The sequence below is a fragment of the Lycium barbarum genome, chromosome 4, assembly GCF_019175385.1.
Source record: "Lycium barbarum isolate Lr01 chromosome 4, ASM1917538v2, whole genome shotgun sequence".
NCBI lineage: Eukaryota > Viridiplantae > Streptophyta > Magnoliopsida > Solanales > Solanaceae > Lycium > Lycium barbarum.
This window is the reverse complement of record NC_083340.1, coordinates 142,792,067-142,814,735: the sequence shown is the minus strand read 5'-3', so window position 1 is coordinate 142,814,735 and position 22,669 is coordinate 142,792,067. Positions and strand designations below refer to the sequence as shown.

The following is a 22,669-nucleotide window of genomic DNA, read 5'->3' as shown; positions in this document are numbered from 1 at the left end:
TGAGCCAATTTCACCTTTTCTCTTTCCTTTCCTTTCCTCCATTGTGTCTCCAATTCATTTCCATTTCCATGCTAATCTGCAGCATTTCAAGCTAGCCGTTTCATCATTGTTGAGCTAAGTGAATATAATTTCAATGCAACTAATTAGTGGAAATCCCATTTTAGGATTCTTTAGTTCAATGCAACTTAAGTAACAAGAATGAGCCAATAATTTCTAAATCACATTTTTAAAGGCAACTAGAAGTGAAGAGTAGTCATGATTAAAGCTTCGCATCTAGCCGATAAGCTAGCAGTAGCTTGGCTACACCGAAGTGCAAATAAAAGGGCTTATATACATTCTTTTAGGGGGAGAGAACTAGCAGGAGCATTCATATCCATATATCTAGAGCTCAATATGAAAATCGTATTTTAATGCAAGACTCATTCAGATAAGAAAAAACTTTAAAGATTGGTCATAGTTGAGTTATTGATTAAACTAAATAGGAATATGGAAATAGATATTGTTACACTTGAATTTTTAAAAAACTACCTATCTTAGGGTTCAGGAAGAGCGGATGAAAGGAGCAGTGGCAAATTCAACCACAGATTAGCAGGCTCAACCGAACCTGCTGCTTTGAGGTCGTGTGCGCGCGCGCGCGTATAAAACAAGTACATATGGAGTTACATATACATTTTAGAACTCACTATCTCAATTTAGAACCTACAAAGGCTAAATTTGAAATCCACCACTCAAGTAGAGAGCTGAAGTGCATTGCATGGCAGGGCAGAGAGACCTATCCCTGTCCCTCCAACCTACAACAGTCTACACATTCTACATCCACCAAACTAACACTATCAAGGTTCCTCATTGTATCCCCATTTTGTTAGGAGGAGCTAGTAATGGTAATAAGCTATGTGTTGAATACATAACTAGTTAAGTAAATAAATTGCTCTCTCTTTAACAGCTTAAGCTTTTAGATGAGATGATCACACACTTCAATATGGTTTAGTTGGTAAATGTTACAGAATGAATATAGACATCCTTTGGTGTAGTGTGCATAGCCAAATACTGAAAGCACATTTATAGGATTTATTTTTTATTTTTTCCTTCGTTAGAAGTCTATACATGTATCTATACATCTTTGTTCTAGACGTACCAAGATATATGGAAGTTCCTCCAGTGGCGGAGCCAGGAATTTGACGAAGGGTGTGCAAATTTTCTTCTAACTTGTGTTAAGGGTGTGCAAAATTGAATAGATACTCATTATAGCTAACATTTAACCTATGTATACCGCGTAATTGTTCGACGAAGGGTGTGCACCTGACCACCCTTAGCCGAAGGTGGCTCCGCCCATGAGTTCCTCTATTCCTTTGTTATTTCTCATGGTATCAGACCCCTTAGGCTTGATAAGTTTGTTCTTTCTCAGTAAGAGGTTCAGATCAGTAGGTTGCCGTTAAAATGATCATTCTGTCGCACCTCCACCATTGAAGGAGGTGGAGTAGAGGTTCAGCCACGAAGGATATCTCCGGCGACTAGACCTTACATTTAAATAGTTTCCTTAACCCATCACTTTCCAGAAGAGCCTTAAGTATATATGTGAAAAATCACTAAAATGTCAACAAATATTGTATCTCAAATCAACAGTCCCAAAGATACAATGTATTCAGCGATAAGTTCCTTAAACGTTGAACTTTTGTTCAAGCTTTAAAGATAAACTTATCAAGTTTAAATCATGAATCTGCCTGCGGCTTCTACTACTAGATTTCCGTGTAGGAATAATCCATTATCTCGGAAAGGTTCACACTCCATGCAAAATTAGTTATATGCCTTTCATTTTTGTGGTAGACTAGTTTCTTACTTCATGTGAAGTAGATTCATTTCCATGGCATATCTCCTGGGGTCCAGACAGTCAGAACCAATTCTAATTAGTCATGTGCTTCATCTTTGGTTGTATAAAGTGAGTGGCCCTTTCTATCAAATATCTCTGTCAATAACAGGTCATTTTTTGTTTCAAAATTTACTGTTTTACTTTGTCTGGGGATTCTATTCCCTAAATTTTCTCTACTGTTTTCCAGTCCAAAAGAAAGTTCAAATAACAGAAGAATATTTAGGAAAAAGGATGTTAGCATCATATGCATTATTCAAACCACATCTCTATGCTCAAGAAAATAGTGCTTCAAATGCATGAATTTAACAGTTGATGACTTTTGAAAGACATACATCTACTCTCAGGAAGGTTTATGCATTTCTTGAGCTTCAATTTTACGTCTAGTCGAGAAGCTTCGTTCTTCAAATTCTTCATTTCTCTGTTTTTCAGGAGGTGACCTGAGAGAAAGTGAGTTATATTGAGGGACGCGACGATATTAGTTTTAATTGAAGAATTACCAGAACTCATAACCTTCTTCTTCTGTTTTTTAATTCCTTTTGCTCTTTCTTTTCTTCTCAATGAAGGTTTAACTTCTAACTGCATTGTAACTGCAAGTGTTCTAATGAATGGAATCTCTTCAGATTTTGCATTCTTTCTGCCTTTCAACAACTGCTTTTGTTGGGGTAGTCCAATGAATAATATTATGTAGCCTTTAAAATCAAACAAAGTTATTTAGGCCTACAGAGAAATGCAAAGGCTTATGTATCACTTAGGACCACTATTTAGGCCTATGTACTTAATTAACCAGCAGGAAAAAAAGGAGAAATAACAAAAGGATCAGATATTTGATTCATATCATCTTTATGAGTAGTTCCATTCCAAGGGGACCAAAGTTCCTTTAAGCATCATGCCTTAATTATTACACAGATAGGAACCTAATGCTTTACTTTTATAAGTGAGCCAATGTCACCTTTTATCTTTCCTTTCCTCATTTTACACATTTTAATGTACAGCATTTTCAAGCTAGCCATTCCCTAGTTGAGCTAAGTGCATATAATTCAATGCAACTAATTAGTGAAAACCCCATTTGAGAGTTCTTCAGTTCAATGTAGCTTAAGAGACAAGAATGAACTAAGAACTTCTAAATCACACTAAATAAGGCAGCCAAAAGTGAAGAACAGTCGTGGTCAAAGCTCGACTTTTTGCGGATCAGCTAGCAGTAAGCCTGGTTATACTGAAGTATGAATAAAAGGGCGTATATACATTCTTTTAAGGTGAGAGAACTATAGTGGGCGTATATACATTCTTTTAAGGTGAGAGAACTATAGTAGGAATAATTGTATACATATATTTGGAGCTCAATATGAAATTGTATTTTAATTCAAGACTCAGTTAGATAAGGTAAAACTTCAAAGATGCTCATATTTGAGTTACTGAGTAGACTTAATATGAATATTGGATAGATTCGTGTTACACTTGAATTTCTAAAAAACTATTTATCTCAGAGACTTTTGGGGGGGGGGGGGGGACGAAAGGAGCAGTTGTGAGTCCAACCATGAACAATGAAACAGGGGTGGGGGTGAGCGGACCATAGCAAATTCAACCACGGATTAGAATTTTCAACAGAACCTGGTTCAGTGGGGTTGAGTCTGTATATGTCTCTAAGTGTGTGCGCGCATAAAATAAGTATAAATAGAATTACATATACATTTAGATCCACCCAAGTAGAGAGCTGAAGTGCATTGCATGGCAGGGGCAAACAGACCTAACTCTGTCCCTCCACCCTACAATAGTCTATCCATTCTTCATCCACCACACTAATATTATCAAGATTCTTCATTGTATCCCATTTGCTAATAGGACCTGGTAATTGATGAGAATAATTCAGGCTTCAAAGTTTAGTATGTTAGAAAACATATAGCAATGCTTGTAATTTTCTTTCTAAACTACTATTATGATGACAATTTAATTAAGCATTTTAACATTTCTCATTTTCAGAAGGGGAGCCTTGGCGTAACTGGTAAAGTTGCTGCCATGTGACCAGGAGGTCACGGGTTCAAGCTGTAGAAACAGCCTCTTGCAGAAATGCAAGGTAAGGCTGCGTACACTACACCCTTGTGGTCCGGCCCTTCCCCGAACCTCGCGCATAGCGGGAGCTTAGTGCACCTAGCTGCCCTTCTTTTTTTTTAACATTTCTCATTTTCAACTGGTCCTTATAAGTACCATGTCTATGAGTGTGTGTATCCATGGAAGTATATGCCTATTTGGGAGGTTTTGGACCTGATCATGGCAAAACTGATATTCTATACCTCATTTAAGACCACAAACCCCATTAGGAGAACACAAGGTGGATCTATTAACTACATCTTGCTCGAATTATTTAAAAGGAACAAATATAAATGTATGCATATACTAAACTACACTCATTATGAATCCATCGGTTTTTGAGAGAAAGGTGCATACTTGATTTCCATCCCTAGGTGGTAGAAGGGAAACCAACCAGAGGCGAGTGGACCATACATTTAGTGGATTCAACTGAACCCATCGTTTTTAGGACGAACCATAAATAAACATGTTAAAAATCACCAAAATATCAACAAATTTTATATTTCAAACCAGCAATTACAAAAATGTAATGGACTCAGCGATAAGGACCTTAAATATTGAAATTTCTTCGAAGCCTTAAAGATAAACTTATCAAGTTTAAATCATGAATCCGCATCGTGCGTCCAACACCGTCTACTTTTAGATTTCCATGTAGAGATAATCCATTATCTTGGAAAGGTTCACATTCCATGCAAAATTAATTTATATGCCTTCTTTTTGTGGTAGACAAGTGTCTTAGTTCATGTGAAGTAGTTTCAATTCCATGGCATATGTCCTGGGGTCCAGACAGCCAGTGGCGGAGCCACTCATGGCCAAGGGTGGTCACCTGCACACCCTTGGCTAGAAAATGGTACTAGTATATGGATTAGATATTATGATTAACTGGATATAAATTAAATTTTGAGCCACCCTTAAAATAATTGAGATAGATAGCTTAGAGGTAAAGAGAGTTCAATTTTACCTAAAAGTCACGGTTTAAAGCTTGCGTCAAACGCTGGTCATCTTCTTTCTTTAAAAGAAAACATACAAACAATGTCTGAAGTTACTTGGTTGATTTGTATTTGAACTTATTTTCTTCCATGTTACGACTAAATTTATTTGTTCCATGTTCCGACTAAACTTATTTGTATTTGAGTTATGATTTGCATTTGGTTTATTCCTATGTTGGTTTGAAGTTACGTTGGACTCATTTGTTGAAGCTCCTTTAGTCTTTCTTCTTTCCTTCCTATTTCCTGGAAAAGAAGGAAATAGCAAGTTAGCAACCACTTATTTTGTTCTCTTTTTTTTAATTACTTCTGTGAACATTTTAATTATCCAACTTTGTTCTCTTTCTTTATTTTATTTTTCAAAGAAAATCAATTAGTCGGTATCTCTCGCTTTGTGACATTCTCGGAATGCCCCTTGTTGTTCTCCACTTGTGGGATTACGTACATTGGGTATGTTGTTGTTTGTGGTTGCTGTCATTTGATACTGTAATTACCGTAAGAGTTTTCTAGCAATGAAATTTATCAAGAATAACTTGTGAAATCAAACGGACCATAAATTTTTGGGCGGGTGTGCAGTGATGATGTTAAAAAGAAAATTGTTGCACTCATTCATCGGAAAAAAATTATATACTCGTCAACATTTGAACAACCTTACCAAAATTTCTGGCTCAGCCACTGCAGACAGCCAAAATCAATTCTAATTAAAAATGTATTTTATCTTTGCTTGTATAAAATTAATGGCCCTTTGTTTCAAACTCTGTCAATAAAAGGTCATTTTCTGAATAAAAATCACTGTTTTTGTCTGTTTTAGGATTCTATTCCCTAAATTTTCTCTATTTTTCTCGAAATCCAGAAAGAAAGTTCAAATTATTGAAGAATATTTAGGAAAAAAGGGTTGTGAGCATCATATGCATTTGTCAAACCATTCCTCTATGTTCAAGAAAATAGTGCTTCAAATGCATGAATTTGACAGTTGAAAACTTTTGAAAGCCATACCTCTACACTCAAGAAGGTTTATCCAATTCTTTTCTTGAAAATTTGTGCTATCTTGTGGATCCCATTTAAGGAAACCATCTAAAGCTCACAACAGTTCAAAAAGGAAACTTTTGGGCCCCAATAGTGAGATCTTCCAACTATATAAACCTCCATAAACCATTCATCAAAATTACCAGCTCCAACAAACCATTTCTTGAGCTTCAAGTTTACGTCTAGTCGAGACGCTCAGTTCTTCAAATCCTTCACTTTTTTTAGGTGAGGCATTCATTATGATTTTGTTTTTCCATGTATAATTCATTCATTTTCTCAGATTGGAACTGAATTTCCTCTTCTTCTAGTATCTACACAAAAAAGCCGCTGTCTTTAATATTTCAAAAAAAAAATTAGGCCTTTAATGCAAGATTAATGTGCCAAGAAATTTCTTTCTAGAATGAAATAACTGTTCATGTGTTAGCACTGCAGTTCTTTCATACAGACAGTATATATGTTAACTGTATCTATTTAAAGAATGAAGCCTCAAAGATGGATAACAATAATATGATTTCTCGGTTGTTTTTTCATGCCTCTTACGATGGCCTATTCTGCTTCCCGTATGAAACTCTCTTCTCATAATCTTTTCATGTTCACTTTCAGATTTCTTAGACAGAAAATGAGCAGGGAAGGAGATTGGATGTGTGCTGCATGTCAGCACCTAAATTTTAAGAAACGGGATGCATGCCAACGGTGTAGCTGCCCTAAATATGCAACACCAGCAGATGTTGCCATGTATGGACTAAACAAAGCAGAAGTCTTAGCTGGAGACTGGTATTGCAGTGCCATGAACTGTGGTTCTCACAACTACGCAAGCAGGACAAGCTGCTATCGATGTGGTGCCCTAAAAAGTGATTATTATGGTACCGGGGCAGGCTATGGATATGATGCAAGTGCTCTTCCTGGTTGGAAGAGTGGTGATTGGATTTGCAGCAGGTTGGTCGGCAATATGAACCCTCACTGTCCATGTTGCTCATTCCATTCCAATATTATATAAAGAAATTGCAAAATAAAAATAAAAAGTACTAGAAGTCCGTTGTATTACTACCGGCACATTTAACTGACATAACTTCCTTCTTGATTAACAGAACAGGATGTGGTATGCACAACTATGCTAGTAGAGCAGAATGTCATAAATGCAAGACACCTAAGGATTTCTGTGAGCCATCTTCCTAGTCGACGTTTAACTTTCTGGCGCCATTTTTCACTTACTAACATCTTTGTTCATTTCTCTGGTTTCAGGAGGTGATCTGAGAGAAAGTAAGTCATATTGAGGAACGCGGGAGTTTTTATTGAAGATTTACCAAAGCTCATAAGTCATAACCTTCAAATAACCCTTGATTTTAGTTTTTATTTTCTTGTTTCTTTAGATTAGTTTCTCAAGAAAGGTTTTAATATCTAACTGCATTGTAACTCATGTGCAAGTGTTCTAATGAATGAAGTAGCTTCAGATTTTGCATTGTTTCTGTCTTTCAAGTTTCACCAACTGCCTTTGTCAGGGTGGTCCAATGAGTAATATTATGTGAACTTAACAATCAACCAAAGTTGTTTAGGCCTAATACTTAATTCATACCAAGAAAAAATAAGAGAAATAACACAAGTATCAGATATTAGATTCATAGAATCTCTATGAGTAGTTCCATTCTAAAGGAACCAATTAACAACTTTAAGCATCAAGTCTCAATTATTACACAGATAAGAACCTGATACTTTTGCTTTTATAAGTGAGTCAATTCCACCTTTTCTCTTCCATTATTTTCTTCAAGTCTCAAACTCATTTCCATTTCCATGCTAATTAATATGACATTTTCAATCTAGCCATTGCATCATTGTTGAGCTAAGCTCGTATAACTTCAATGCAACTAAGGGTGTGTTTTTAAGTATACTTATAATAGCCAAAGAATATTGCACAGATTAAGAACACCGTAGAAAGACGAGATTAGATGCGTACTTGTAGACCATGTTGTTCATCAATGCGAAAGCGTTCCAAAGGAGGTTGGTTACACTAATAGCCTGTTTAGCCAAGCTTCTCCAACACTAAGAGTGTTTTTTTTTTTTTTTGAAGTTGAGGTGTTTGGCCAAGCATTTAGAAGGAAAAAAAGTTTTTGAGTAAAAGCAAAAGTTGTTTTTAAGAAGCCATCCAAAAATACTTTTAAAAGCACTTTTGGGAAAATATTAATGCTCAAAAGTTCTTTTCAAATTGATTAGCCAAACATAATTTACAAGCCAACACAAATTATTACTCAGCTTATTACTTTTCAAAATAAGTTGATTTTTGAAGCTTTTGGGATGCTAAAAGTGTTTATTTTAAAAAAGTGAGATGTTTGGCTAATCTTTAAGAAAATAAGTGCTTCTGGGGAGTATTTAGAAGCTAAAAACAAAAAACAAAAAAAAAGTAGTTTTTCCCAAAAAACACTTTTTTTAAAAACACTTTTCAGAAAATACACTTACAAGCACTTTTTAAAAGATTAATCAAACACTTATTGCTGCTCAAAAGTGTTTTTTAAATTAATAGGCAAAACACAACTTCTCACTAGAAGTATTTTTTTGAAAAACATTTTTCCAAATAAGCTAATTTTAGAAGCTATAGGTCCACACTTTGCTAGTTCACAACCTAAGAGTTTACTAAAATAGTCTAAGGGACCAGGTTCTTAAACTGTTTTCACAGATAATGACAGGAAGTAAATAAGACAAGTAATTTTATATGGAAAACTCCTTGCTCAAGGGATTAAAAACCACGACCTACCCCAGTAGGATTTTCAACTTCACTGAAACGAGCAACTTCAGATTACAACCTATTGCAACCTAGGAATTAAACTCTTAATCCCTAACCCTTACAATACACCCATTGTAAGCACCTTTACAATAACTCTATTGCAAAGCTCCAAGTCTTAACTAACTCTAGCCAACGACTTAACTGATATTTAGCTAACTCTAGCCAAGAAAACAAAGTTACAAAGATTGAAATATGTCCTACTATGATGCTTCTTGACAAGCAGTGTAGGAATACCAATTAAGAACATGAAACAAGACTCAACTATCCTAAGGACTTCAGATGTCGTCAGTGGCAGGAACTGGTCCCTCTGATTGTTGAGATCTTGTTCTTATGGGCACCTTGAGAAAGGTGGCGGCTACACTTGAGAAAGATATTACTTTTTGGAATTGTAAGTGTTAGGTCAAATAATAAAAACATGATGTATATATATATATAAGACCAAATAGAGAGCATGTGACCATAGATGGTGACTTTTCGAGGGCTTTTAGCTTTTAGCATACATATAACTGTGCTGCTGCAGTTCTGCCTAAACAGTGCGGCAACTTTACAGCTGTTAATGTCACAACCCAAACTGAGGAGTCGTGACGAGTGTCGGACCTCTTTTGATCAAGCACCTTTCCATTCGTACCTGAAACTCACTGAATAACATGGTGGCCCATATCGGACTTTTAACTGAATTATACCTTTCTATACTAACAATATAACCGACTCTGCGCCAAGAACTCATAACCGACATATATATATATATATATGTGTGTGTGTGTGTGTGTGTGTGTGCGCAGAAGATAACAGTGCACGCCGTCTAGGCCGCTACATATGTTGTATGACAAATAGGAGCCAACAAGACTACATAACTTCCCAACTATGTACAAATGTCTACAGACCTCTATGGACATAAACTGTGGAGGGGACGGGACAAGGTCTCGTCATACCCATATGTACAAATCAAAATGGCATACCAAAAGAAACTGCAGCTTCGAACTAAGTGGAGCGCACTGACTGCAGCTGAGTGGATATCCTACTGCGCTAGGCTGCTGGCCTGGCTACCTGAACCTGTGGGCATGAACGCAGCGTCCATAACAAAAGGACGTCAATACGAGCAATGTACTGAGTATGTAAGGCATGAATAACAACATAATATAGATATGAAAGATACATGGAATAAGAGAGATAACCTGTACATCTGGATGCCTCATAAGGCGGATGTCATGCATGCTTAGTTTTTTTAAAAAAAAAAAAAAACTTTTTCATATATACGTATATATAATATCATCATCATAACGTACCCGGCCTTTTCAGGACTCGGTGTGTACCAACTGATCAGTGGTTACACAATAGGTGTCGTACCCGACCGACTATAACGCGGCTCGGTGTGAGAAAATACATACATATATATATATATAAAGCATGCATGAGAGCCAAATAAAAGCTATAAATACATCGGAGTGACGAAAGGTCGATAACCTCCGATTTTCATTATGGAATTATCATCATGCATATATCTCACCTTGAAAGAACAAAATCATAAGATGAGATCAACATCAACAAATATAATCAATAATCTTGAAACCAGCTCAGTAATCTCATAATGACACTAAAACCATAACTTTAGAATCTCCAAAAATGGGATCATCCTAATCATCATCATGGTCATTATAGAAAACATTCGTCTTTAGCATCATAAAAACTTGGAGAATCATAAACTTTTAACGTTCTCGGAAATGAGTATTTTATGGAATTCATGCATGGTTTTGTAAGAAGAGAATCATTCCTTTAGAAAGAAAGGGATTAGCCTTACATACCTGGACGCTTATTTCTCGACTTTCCAACTTTCTTCCTGTCTTCAAATTTACTTAAGATCATTCGTAGTCTCGTAATCTACATATAAAACAATTCACACTATTGTTAGGCTCATCCTCAGACGCTCGTCTTAAGCCTTCAATTTAAATCCATTTAGAATCTGCCGAAATTCGGGCAGCATCTCCCCAGTTTATATGCCTAGCCCGAAATCATAATATCAACAACCAATCAACAACAACAAAAACAATACCAACATCATCAACACCATTATCCATACCAATATATTCCCTAAAACATCCCACACTATGTTTTTCAAATTTCTCAACTAACTAACTTGTAATACCACTATTTAATAACTTTATCTCCGTAAATAAACTAAAATTAATATTAATAAGGAGAGATTCATACCTTATTCTCACTAGATCCGCAAGATCTTCAATATTTGCTTTGAATCCAAGCTGAAATCCACCGCAAAACGATACTATAATCACAACTGCACACTTCCCGAGCCTCGTATATAATCTAGTCACTTGAAATCACTCCAATCCCTCACTTTTATGTTACATACACACCCATGTATGTTGGTTGAGATTTTGGGGAAAATTATGGGTGAAAAATGAGGGCTTTGCCCCTTATATAGGGTGTTTAAGTCGGTTTCTGCCGACTCAAATACCATTCGCGTTCGCGGCCTTGGGTCGCGTTTGTGAAGGGTTAATCCCTTCTCCTCTTCGCGTTCACGGCCCTTTGGTCACGTTCACAAAGGGTTAGTTTCTGCTATGGCAGCCTAACTTGTAACATCCATAACTCTCTACTCCGATGTCCTATCGATGAACAGTTTGTTGCGTTGGAAACTAGACTTCATGAACTTTAATTTAGGCTTTTGCTTTGCTCCAAAACTACTCATTTACTAAAAGATATTTCTTCCTCAGGTAGGGCAAAAATTGCCCCTCATATTTTCTCCAAAATCCAACAAACTTAATTTCCTTGATTCAGTTGGAATCCCTCCGTAGCTTATTATATGAACTTAAACCCTCATAACCATAAGATAAGCACATACAATCGTATATATCCTTAAAGGCAACTCCAGAGTCCATACCTAAAACAACCAACACTTATAAATCTTAACGTATAGAACTAAGGGGTGTAACAGTTAAGTACCGTGCAGTACTCCTATGGGACTTGATGGAGGACCTGGTCCTTGGCTCGTTTGTCGAATTATCAAAACTATGAAATGCTATGACTCATTAATTTCCCTCTTTTTGATGATGAAAAACTTGTAAGTGATATTCCCCCTGAGGACCAGGTTTATTCTTCATAGTAAGTTGTGCAGTATTTAACCAGCTCGTATCCAGGAACTTCCCCCTGAGGACATGTCCCTCAGCATCATTGTATCGTTCCCTTGCATAGTCAGCTTCAACAATATGTTGTTGTATCTTTCATCAGTATCTAGAGAACTAGGTTCCCTTTGTCAACATTCAACATTTAACATTTTTAGGACTTCCCTCTGAGATCATGATCCTCAGCATTATGTACCATATCCATCATAGACAGGACCAGGTCCCCATTTGCATAAGATGGATTTTGCATTTTTAGTATTACACCTTCCACTTTCACTTCATGTTAAAGAGTTTTTTAATCAGGTTGCTATCAAACACTTATACACGCACACAACAACATTAACAAACTCAACGCACTCACAACACACATACTTCCCCCTTTTGGCATCATCGAAAAGAGAAATACAGAAACACATGCAAACAGAAGTCTAGGACATTAACTCAGAGCCACCTGGGCAACATACCATAACAAGAGCAGGGCATAGAGAGTAGAGTAAACAATGCACAAAATAGATTAGTTGCCTATAAAACAATAATCGTTTAAACATACCCAACAGTAAGCAATCATAAAAGTACAAACCACAATAATTTAAAGAGTCAAGACGGCCAATGTCATAACAAAAAATAGATAAAACAGGGTTTGGGAAAAACAAGATAGGGACAGGGCTGGGGTTGGAAAGGATTTATCGAGAGAAGGCTTTGAGGGTTGTTCTTTGATCCTAGATCATTTGATCACATAGCTCATCCTGCTTATTCCTCAACTCTTCATTCTCAGCTCTCAACTTTGCATTAGCAGCAGTCAGTTCTGTGATGGGACCAAGTTCCTGAGCCTTAGCTACCAGTTGTGTCTTCAAAACAACTACCTCAGCTTGAAGCCTCTCAATTTCTACAAGAGCACGTTCGTATGCCTCGATAAGACTAGATATGGTTAAGTTGCTGCCAATACTGTAACACCCCGCATTTTAGGACTGAGTTTAAGCTCATATCATTAGAGTTCTAGTGGAAACATGGAAGGTTTGAACGTTTTGCGAAAATGGTTGATAGGCCTATTTCGGGCAGCGATAACTCCTTGATCGGTTTGGAGTTTTGGAAGGTACTATCAATGAAGTTGTAGTATGTAGAAATACCTTTCTAACGATATAAGGATCAAGCCAATCAGAGATCGGAGCAAGGAGATATGATCGTCTCAATATGGCTAATAGTAAGGTACTTGAAATCCTATAGAATCGGCTAAGTTTTTGATACGTCTGACTTCCAATCAAATTTCATGAAAATCCATTGGGAATTTGAGAAAACTTCCTTGATGAAATTTGTAGCCCTTTGAAATAGCTTTCCAACGGTATCTTACGGGGGTCAAACGGACATCTGTGCAAAGCGTTATGCCCATTTTACTGAAGCCTGTTCGCTGGAAATTCTGCCAGCGTAACGGCGACGTTACGGGCCGTATTTCGTGTTACGGTCCGTAACAGTGGACCGTAACGTCCCGAAAATTTCCAGAAACTCACTGGAAATTTTCACCAAGATACGGTACCAAGTTACGGTCCGTATCTCGTGTTACGGGACCGTAACAGTGACCGTATCTTGGTCCGTATATACGTTTCGGGTCACCTGACTTCGGGAGGCCATAACCCTATCATAACTTGGGAATTTGGGAAAACTCAAAGAACGAAAGTTGTAGATAATTGAAAAACCTTTCCAACCATAGGTTGTGGGTTCACAGGAGACGTCGGGATAAGGAGATATGGATGTTTTAAGACAGCAAGGTCCCAACCCGTTTTCAAGTTGGGTCAACCCATTTTCCCCTTGGTATATAAAGAAAATATTACCCTAACAGCCCATTTTTCCTCCAAAACTCAGATTTTAGAGAGAGGAAGTGAGAGAGAAGGGAAATTAGAGAGAGAAAGTAGAAAATCAACCAAGTTTAAGGCCCCGAATCCCAAAGCTCGTGAAGGAAAAAGTGTAGTACAAGTCGTTGTCGTCATTTTAAGCCCAAGATCGGACTTGGGGGTGTTGATTTCGTGGTGACTACCCAAAAGGTAATATTTCTACTCCCCAATCATTTATAGTTATGAATTGATGAATTCTTGGGAGTAGAATAATTGGGTTTGTTGAAGATGATTATATGAACTATGTTAGAATTGTTGGATTGATGACTTGGGATTGTTGTATTCATATGGATTATGAAGAATGATGTTAATTGCATCTAATTGAGACTGTAGAAATTGTTAGAAGTAAAAGAATGGGGATTTGGTGAAGAAAACACCATTAATGGGGGTTATAGAGCTTCATGCCCACTAAGTGTTTGATAAAATGCTTAGATGAACAAAACATGGATATTGTTGCTAATATAGAATCACTATGACTTGTATGCTATAGATTGAAGTTGAAGGGGGTGAAGGACATTGTGATACGCCCAAAAGCGGAAGGTTAAGGTATGTAGAACTTCCATCCACATGTGGGAACTTCTATGTTCTTCCCCATGATCCGTTTAGTAAATTCTATGAAGTTCAACTCCTAGGGCATTAAACCCAATGTATTGGTAGCCCGTAATTATGTATGTATGTATGTACATGAATTCCGTATATATGTTCGTTATTGTGTTCCTAAACCTCCATTTCGGACATTAGGAATCCTAGCTTAATCCATGAATCATGAATTCTTCCTCATGTGTTCTCATGATGTTTATATGAAATTGTAAAATGTTATTTTACAAATTACAAGCATGTTTTCAAGTCAGCTACAAACGTATGATTATGCATTATGGTATTTCTCATGATCAAGTTTACAAGTTATTTCATGAAAATATGTTTACAAGTCCTTTCGTGAAATCATGATTTCAAGACAAGTACAAGTTAATTCACGAAAGTCATGGGCTTCTTAGCCAACTATATTATTTTCATGTTCGGGAGTTGTAATAATACTGAGAAGGCTCAGATAGCCTGAAACTACGTATGCCAACGTAGGATAAGAATCGCTCCGCCCAGTAGGACGATTCCTTTATATGTTCCCCATTGAGGGATTTGGATCCATTCATGTTATGTTCATGTCTCGTGCCCCGGCAAGGTACGAGATGGCTTAGCTGATCGGGCAGAGATCAGACTCCACGCTCCTCCCCGTGGTGGTTTATGTCGGTATTACAGATTATTACAGATTATTACAGATTACTACAGACTATCTCATGCTTCCAGTACTCAGTTTCAGTTTTAAATTTCATGATTTTGTACTCATGCTCATGCTCATGTTCATGTCCAAGTTTTCAGTTTCAGTTCTTACTATGTTATTCCATGTTCCATGTTGTTTCTTCCGGTTGCTTTACATACCAGTACATTCAATGTGCTGACGTCCCCTTTTTATTGCCCGGGGGCCTGCATTTCACGATGCAGGTACTGATATACAGGACGACACATCTGCTCAGTAGGACAGCATTCGTATCAGCTTATTTGTGAGCCCCATCTCATTCGGGGTTTAGTCAACTTTTATCTTATGATTAGTTATGCATCTAAAGGTATGCTGGGGGCCTTGTCCCAGTAAGTATGTTTTTCAGTCAGACTCATGATAGAGGTTTCATAGACTAGAACAGACAGTTATGTCATGTCAGATAATCGAAGTCGCATAGCCATTTTGGCTCACTCATGTTTAAACAAGTACTTTATTAAGTATTATGACTTATTATGTTTTATAAAGGCTCATCATGCATTCACGTTATATTCCGCTTATGTTATGCATCATGATGATTCAGCAAGTCATGTGGTTCGCTCGGTCACATGTAGTCAGGCACCGAGTGCCGTGTTACGTCCAGGCCATGGTTCGGGGCGTGACAAAGCTTGGTATCAAAGCCTAGGTTCAAGTGTCTTAGGGAGTCTATGAAACCGTGTCCAGTGGGGTCACTTTTATATGTGTGTGCGCGCCATACATATAAACAGTTGACCACCAAGACATTCAGGATTGTCTCATTTCTTTCTACTCTAGATCGTGCCATGAATCTTAGAGCAATAAGAAACTTCTTTTCCTCTCGAATTACGTACGTTTTGAATGTGCAGGAGATGAATAGAAAATTCAAGGTCCAAGTAAGGATGTTTACCCATAGGGGGTACAATTGTGCAGTACTTACTGGTAACGAATGAGACTTCAAGTGCTATTGAAAGTGGAATGAATGGTATGTTGAATGATAATGATGTTCTTGAGAAAGGTAAATCATGGAGGATCTCAAAGGAGTGGTGGTAGACAGTTTTCTACCAGAGGTCATCAGGACCCACTCTATCTGCAGTTAAAGATTGAAAGGGAAAATAAACAGGAAAGTGTAACAGGTACAGTTTGAGTTGGACATATGAGGTAAGTTTATCATTTCTATACTGTTGTCAAAATTGGGAGCCCTGTGTGGCTACGATATGATATGATATATGTATGTATGTTGGCCTTGTGAGGCATTGTTGGTATTTCCTGCGTGCAGGTTTTGGGATAGTAAGAAATACATAGGAAACTTTGCCAAATATTTTCCTAGAAATAGAAGGAGAATAAGATATAAATTCGTAATATGTCTGGAAAAGCCATGTAAATAGTAATGATAAAATTTGACTAAGTTACGAGTGCGGCTAACCTTGAGAAATATAATTTGATTCCCTATTCAGATGAACACCTTGAGTGGGTGACAGTTCGGATACATCCGAATGTGTGTTAGAAACCAAGGGCTTAAGTTAAGTTCAGAGTAGAGTGATTAGTGGAAGAAGAAATCAGCTAAGCCGTAAAAGAGCAAACTACAGAAGAATAGCCTTTAAGAGTTGTCAAAAAGGGGTTGTCCTAATATTTACAGTGTGAGCAGAGTTAAGTCATTAAGATGGAGTATGCCAGTTATGAATACAGTAGCAACCCGTTCATGTAAGTAAATTTAGTTTTTCCCCATGAGAAATTGCTCAGATGTGAGTCAAAAAAAAAAAAAATCGTCAGTGTTGTAGAATACAAAGAAATTACAGAAGATAAGAAATGTTAATTGCAATCCCATCAGAAGAGAAGAATTTATAAGTATAAGATGTTAGCCTTGGTCTAAGGGGGAGATGCATAAATCGCTAGTAAGTCCAGCGAGATAATTGAAGACCTGAATGGTTAGTATGAGATATGAAGAACCTCAGTTCAGTTAAGTTGGCATAATGAGATAGTCTCCATAAGAAATATGCCTCATCTTAGAGGAAACCCGAAGTGAGTAAAATGATCGTTGAACGAATCGTGTCAAGTTCAATTACTATCGATTAGGCGATCACAGAAAAGCTATGAGATCATGCCCAGTTATGTGTCATAAAGGTAGTGCCATTGCACAAGACTCTAATCTCTAAGGTGCTCGTAAAAGACTTAGCGTACAACTGTACTATGAGTATTTTAGGAAGTATCTCAAAAAAAAAAAAAAAAAACAAGTATGGGAAGTACAACTCATGATTTAGGCAGACAAGAGAACTAAGGTGAAAGAATTTCACTACTTCTCCAAGCTAGGAATTCGACTTTCAGACTCCGAAGTGGGTGGAGTTATTGCCCAGAACATGGCATTCCTACTTGGTCATTTAAGTTAGAGAGAAGCAGTTTGGTGATTTCTACTTACTGCAGATGAAAGAGGGGATTCACGAATAGAAAGCCTTAACTTTTGAACAGGAGGGAGATAATGGTACCTTGAGATATCGAGGCAGATTATGCGTTCCAGATGTTGATGGGCTTAGAGAGCGAATCATGATAGAAGCTCACAACTCTAGGTATTCCATTTACCAGGTTCCACTAAGGTATATCATGATATCAAGGAGAATTACTGGTGGAACGATATGAAGAAGGATGTGGCAGATTTTGTAGCTAAGTGCCCGAATTGTCAGCAGGTGAAAGCCGAACACCAGAGGCCTGGTGGCTTGACTCAGAATGTTGATATTCCTGTCTGGAAATGGGAAATGATCAATATGGGCTTTGTATCAGGTCCACCACGTTCAGCTAGGAGGTATGATTTAATTTCGGTGATTGTGGACAGACTTACGAAGTCAGCGCACTTCTTGCCAGTTAAGACCACAGATTGAACAAGAAGATTATGTCAAGTCATATGTTAATGAAATTTCCGGATTGTATGGGACCCTAGTGTCCATTATTTCAGATTTTGGTGCTCAGTCACAGCGAACTTCTGAAAATCCTTTCAGAAAGGATTTGGGTACGGAGGTGAACCGTAGCACAGCTTTTCATCCTCAGACAAATGGTCAGACAGATACGCTATTCAGATCTCATGTTATGATATTCATGCTAGTTCAATACTCAGATATTTATGTCAGCTTAGTACTCAGGTATCAGTCCAGTACTCACGTATTTATGCCAGCTCAGTATTTAGCTAATCCAGTATTCAGTTAGCTCAGTATTCAGTCAGCCAGTCTTCAGTCAGTTCAATAGACATTCAATTTAGTATCTCAGCAGTTTAGTAGTCACGTATTCATTCAGTTCAGTAACCATGTGTCCTTGATTTCGATGGTAATTGGGATGACCACCTGCCTCTTATTGAGTTTACTTACAAAAATAACTACCATGCTAGTATTGGGATGACTCCATTTGAAGCTCTGTATGGGCGAAGGTGTAGATCACCAATTGGTTGGTTAGAAGTGGGTGAAGCAGAGTTGTTAAGATCAGATTTGGCTTACCAAGTTAAGAGAAAGTCAAGTTGATACAAAAGCGTTTGAAAATGACGCAGAATTTCCAGAAATTTTACACAAATGTGAGACAAAAGAGATTTATGATGAAGCACCAAGAATTGGAGGTATGTAAGCTTTCTTTTCATGCTTTTGGTCGTGTGTGGCCAATATATAATGCTATTGTGATGTAGCCCTATGAGGCAATGATATTATGGGCTGTTGTGACAGGTTGGTAGTGCCATATTACAGGGGAAACTCTGGCGAAATTTTTGTAGAATCCTGAATGTTATCATTTGGGGACGTATGTTCCAACAGAGGGGGAGGATGTTACACCTTGGAAATTTCTCCGTTAGCATACCGCGAATAGACCCACGAAGGGTATGACGTATACGACATGTTGATGAGTAAGGAGTAATATTTAATGATTCTAAATGAGATTTCAAAGACATTTGAGGTAGGAGACGAAAGTTGTTAAGGAAAGCAAGGTATACGTTGTGTGTCGGGCAAGAATTACGAGTATCGACATAATGATGGCTTAATGATATTTTGGAGAGGAGTTATAATATCCCTTATGTATTCCTGCCTCACGTTTAACGTTCGAGTTCATGTATTCGCTATTCATGTCTCATGTTTGGGCACTGATGTTTTCAAGAAACTATGTCATGTCAGTTTTCATGCCCCATGTCTTGCTATGTCTCATGTTCCACACTCATGTCAGCTATCCAGTGCTCATGTTCATGTCTCAGTATTCACGTTTCCATGTAACCATGTCATGTTAATTCAGTCTCCATGTTTCATGTCATGTTTCCTTCACGTTCATGTAATCAAGCCATGTCTAGCCATATTCTTAACCATGACCCATCATTCGAGGACGAATGATCCCAAGGGGGAGATATTGTAACACCCCGCATTTTAGGACTGAGTTTAAGCTCATATCATTAGAGTTCTAGTGGAAACATGGAAGGTTTGAACGTTTTGCGAAAATGGTTGATAGGCCTATTTCGGGCAGCGATAACTCCTTGATCGGTTTGGAGTTTTGGAAGGTACTATCAATGAAGTTGTAGTATGTAGAAATACCTTTCTAACGATATAAGGATCAAGCCAATCAGAGATCGGAGCAAGGAGATATGATCGTCTCAATATGGCTAATAGTAAGGTACTTGAAATCCTATAGAATCGGCTAAGTTTTTGATACGTCTGACTTCCAATCAAATTTCATGAAAATCCATTGGGAATTTGAGAAAACTTCCTTGATGAAATTTGTAGCCCTTTGAAATAGCTTTCCAACGGTATCTTACGGGGGTCAAACGGACATCTGTGCAAAGCGTTATGCCCATTTTACTGAAGCCTGTTCGCTGGAAATTCTGCCAGCGTAACGGCGACGTTACGGGCCGTATTTCGTGTTACGGTCCGTAACAGTGGACCGTAACGTCCCGAAAATTTCCAGAAACTCACTGGAAATTTTCACCAAGATACGGTACCAAGTTACGGTCCGTATCTCGTGTTACGGGACCGTAACAGTGACCGTATCTTGGTCCGTATATACGTTTCGGGTCACCTGACTTCGGGAGGCCATAACCCTATCATAACTTGGGAATTTGGGAAAACTCAAAGAACGAAAGTTGTAGATAATTGAAAAACCTTTCCAACCATAGGTTGTGGGTTCACAGGAGACGTCGGGATAAGGAGATATGGATGTTTTAAGACAGCAAGGTCCCAACCCGTTTTCAAGTTGGGTCAACCCATTTTCCCCTTGGTATATAAAGAAAATATTACCCTAACAGCCCATTTTTCCTCCAAAACTCAGATTTTAGAGAGAGGAAGTGAGAGAGAAGGGAAATTAGAGAGAGAAAGTAGAAAATCAACCAAGTTTAAGGCCCCGAATCCCAAAGCTCGTGAAGGAAAAAGTGTAGTACAAGTCGTTGTCGTCATTTTAAGCCCAAGATCGGACTTGGGGGTGTTGATTTCGTGGTGACTACCCAAAAGGTAATATTTCTACTCCCCAATCATTTATAGTTATGAATTGATGAATTCTTGGGAGTAGAATAATTGGGTTTGTTGAAGATGATTATATGAACTATGTTAGAATTGTTGGATTGATGACTTGGGATTGTTGTATTCATATGGATTATGAAGAATGATGTTAATTGCATCTAATTGAGACTGTAGAAATTGTTAGAAGTAAAAGAATGGGGATTTGGTGAAGAAAACACCATTAATGGGGGTTATAGAGCTTCATGCCCACTAAGTGTTTGATAAAATGCTTAGATGAACAAAACATGGATATTGTTGCTAATATAGAATCACTATGACTTGTATGCTATAGATTGAAGTTGAAGGGGGTGAAGGACATTGTGATACGCCCAAAAGCGGAAGGTTAAGGTATGTAGAACTTCCATCCACATGTGGGAACTTCTATGTTCTTCCCCATGATCCGTTTAGTAAATTCTATGAAGTTCAACTCCTAGGGCATTAAACCCAATGTATTGGTAGCCCGTAATTATGTATGTATGTATGTACATGAATTCCGTATATATGTTCGTTATTGTGTTCCTAAACCTCCATTTCGGACATTAGGAATCCTAGCTTAATCCATGAATCATGAATTCTTCCTCATGTGTTCTCATGATGTTTATATGAAATTGTAAAATGTTATTTTACAAATTACAAGCATGTTTTCAAGTCAGCTACAAACGTATGATTATGCATTATGGTATTTCTCATGATCAAGTTTACAAGTTATTTCATGAAAATATGTTTACAAGTCCTTTCGTGAAATCATGATTTCAAGACAAGTACAAGTTAATTCACGAAAGTCATGGGCTTCTTAGCCAACTATATTATTTTCATGTTCGGGAGTTGTAATAATACCGAGAAGGCTCAGATAGCCTGAAACTACGTATGCCAACGTAGGATAAGAATCGCTCCGCCCAGTAGGACGATTCCTTTATATGTTCCCCATTGAGGGATTTGGATCCATTCATGTTATGTTCATGTCTCGTGCCTCGGCAAGGTACGAGATGGCTTAGCTGATCGGGCAGAGATCAGACTCCACGCTCCTCCCCGTGGTGGTTTATGTCGGTATTACAGATTATTACAGATTATTACAGATTACTACAGACTATCTCATGCTTCCAGTACTCAGTTTCAGTTTTAAATTTCATGATTTTGTACTCATGCTCATGCTCATGTTCATGTCCAAGTTTTCAGTTTCAGTTCTTACTATGTTATTCCATGTTCCATGTTGTTTCTTCCGGTTGCTTTACATACCAGTACATTCAATGTGCTGACGTCCCCTTTTTATTGCCCGTGGGCCTGCATTTCACGATGCAGGTACTGATATACAGGACGACACATCTGCTCAGTAGGACAGCATTCGTATCAGCTTATTTGTGAGCCCCATCTCATTCGGGGTTTAGTCAACTTTTATCTTATGATTAGTTATGCATCTAAAGGTATGCTGGGGGCCTTGTCCCAGTAAGTATGTTTTTCAGTCAGACTCATGATAGAGGTTTCATAGACTAGAACAGACAGTTATGTCATGTCAGATAATCGAAGTCGCATAGCCATTTTGGCTCACTCATGTTTAAACAAGTACTTTATTAAGTATTATGACTTATTATGTTTTATAAAGGCTCATCATGCATTCACGTTATATTCCGCTTATGTTATGCATCATGATGATTCAGCAAGTCATGTGGTTCGCTCGGTCACATGTAGTCAGGCACCGAGTGCCGTGTTACGTCCAGGCCATGGTTCGGGGCGTGACAAATACCTCTTTTATTCTCCACACATTCACAGTCTTCCAAGGTTTCCATCGTGAACATCTGTTTTCTAGTCCCCATAGTGGCTTTCTGTCTTTACATTGAAGTAGTCAAAAAGAAGCCATATGGAAGACCATGCTTTCCTTCTCTAGCATTAACCACCTTGATCATGTGTTCAATCATTATGGCTGGTACATTGATGCATTAATAGTTTGCTAAAGCTTCAAGGAGAACCAAATCCCCGACAGAGGTAATGCATCGTCTTTCCGCCCTTGAAAATAGTGTTTTGTTAATCAACTCAAACAGCAGTTGGTACTCAGGCTGAAGCTGCTTCTTATACAGCCTCTTCCTAATCACATACACACTATTTTTTACCATCACCTCTTT

The 22,669-nt window shown here is 37.8% G+C and overlaps 1 protein-coding gene and 2 long non-coding RNA genes across 3 annotated transcripts; all 3 read left to right on the top strand.

Moving 5' to 3' along the window:
• The first annotated feature begins 6,036 nt into the window (after window positions 1-6,036).
• LOC132638758 (uncharacterized) lies at window positions 6,037-7,426 on the top strand. The gene is made up of 4 exons (XM_060355531.1): window positions 6,037-6,189; window positions 6,568-6,900; window positions 7,053-7,123; window positions 7,207-7,426. Coding segments are annotated over exons 2-4 (390 nt in total). The 5' UTR covers window positions 6,037-6,189; window positions 6,568-6,583; the 3' UTR covers window positions 7,209-7,426.
• Window positions 7,427-13,283: 5,857 nt separating this feature from the next.
• On the top strand, window positions 13,284-15,564 carry LOC132638757 (uncharacterized). Its single transcript, XR_009581876.1, has 3 exons — window positions 13,284-13,913; window positions 14,254-14,309; window positions 15,261-15,564. It is a non-coding gene; the product is annotated as an uncharacterized LOC132638757 (long non-coding RNA).
• Window positions 15,565-19,872: 4,308 nt separating this feature from the next.
• LOC132638756 (uncharacterized) lies at window positions 19,873-22,155 on the top strand. The gene is made up of 3 exons (XR_009581875.1): window positions 19,873-20,504; window positions 20,845-20,900; window positions 21,852-22,155. It is a non-coding gene; the product is annotated as an uncharacterized LOC132638756 (long non-coding RNA).
• The last annotated feature ends 514 nt before the right edge of the window (window positions 22,156-22,669 follow it).

Excerpts from the sequence above, each read along its gene's own strand:
- LOC132638758 (XM_060355531.1), top strand. The coding sequence starts at position 6,584 with ATGAGCAGGGAAGGAGATTGGATGTGTGCTGCATGTCAGCACCTAAAT. Across the intron at positions 6,901-7,052 it reads GGTGATTGGATTTGCAGCAG|AACAGGATGTGGTATGCACA; the intron begins GTTGGTCGGCAA and ends CTTGATTAACAG.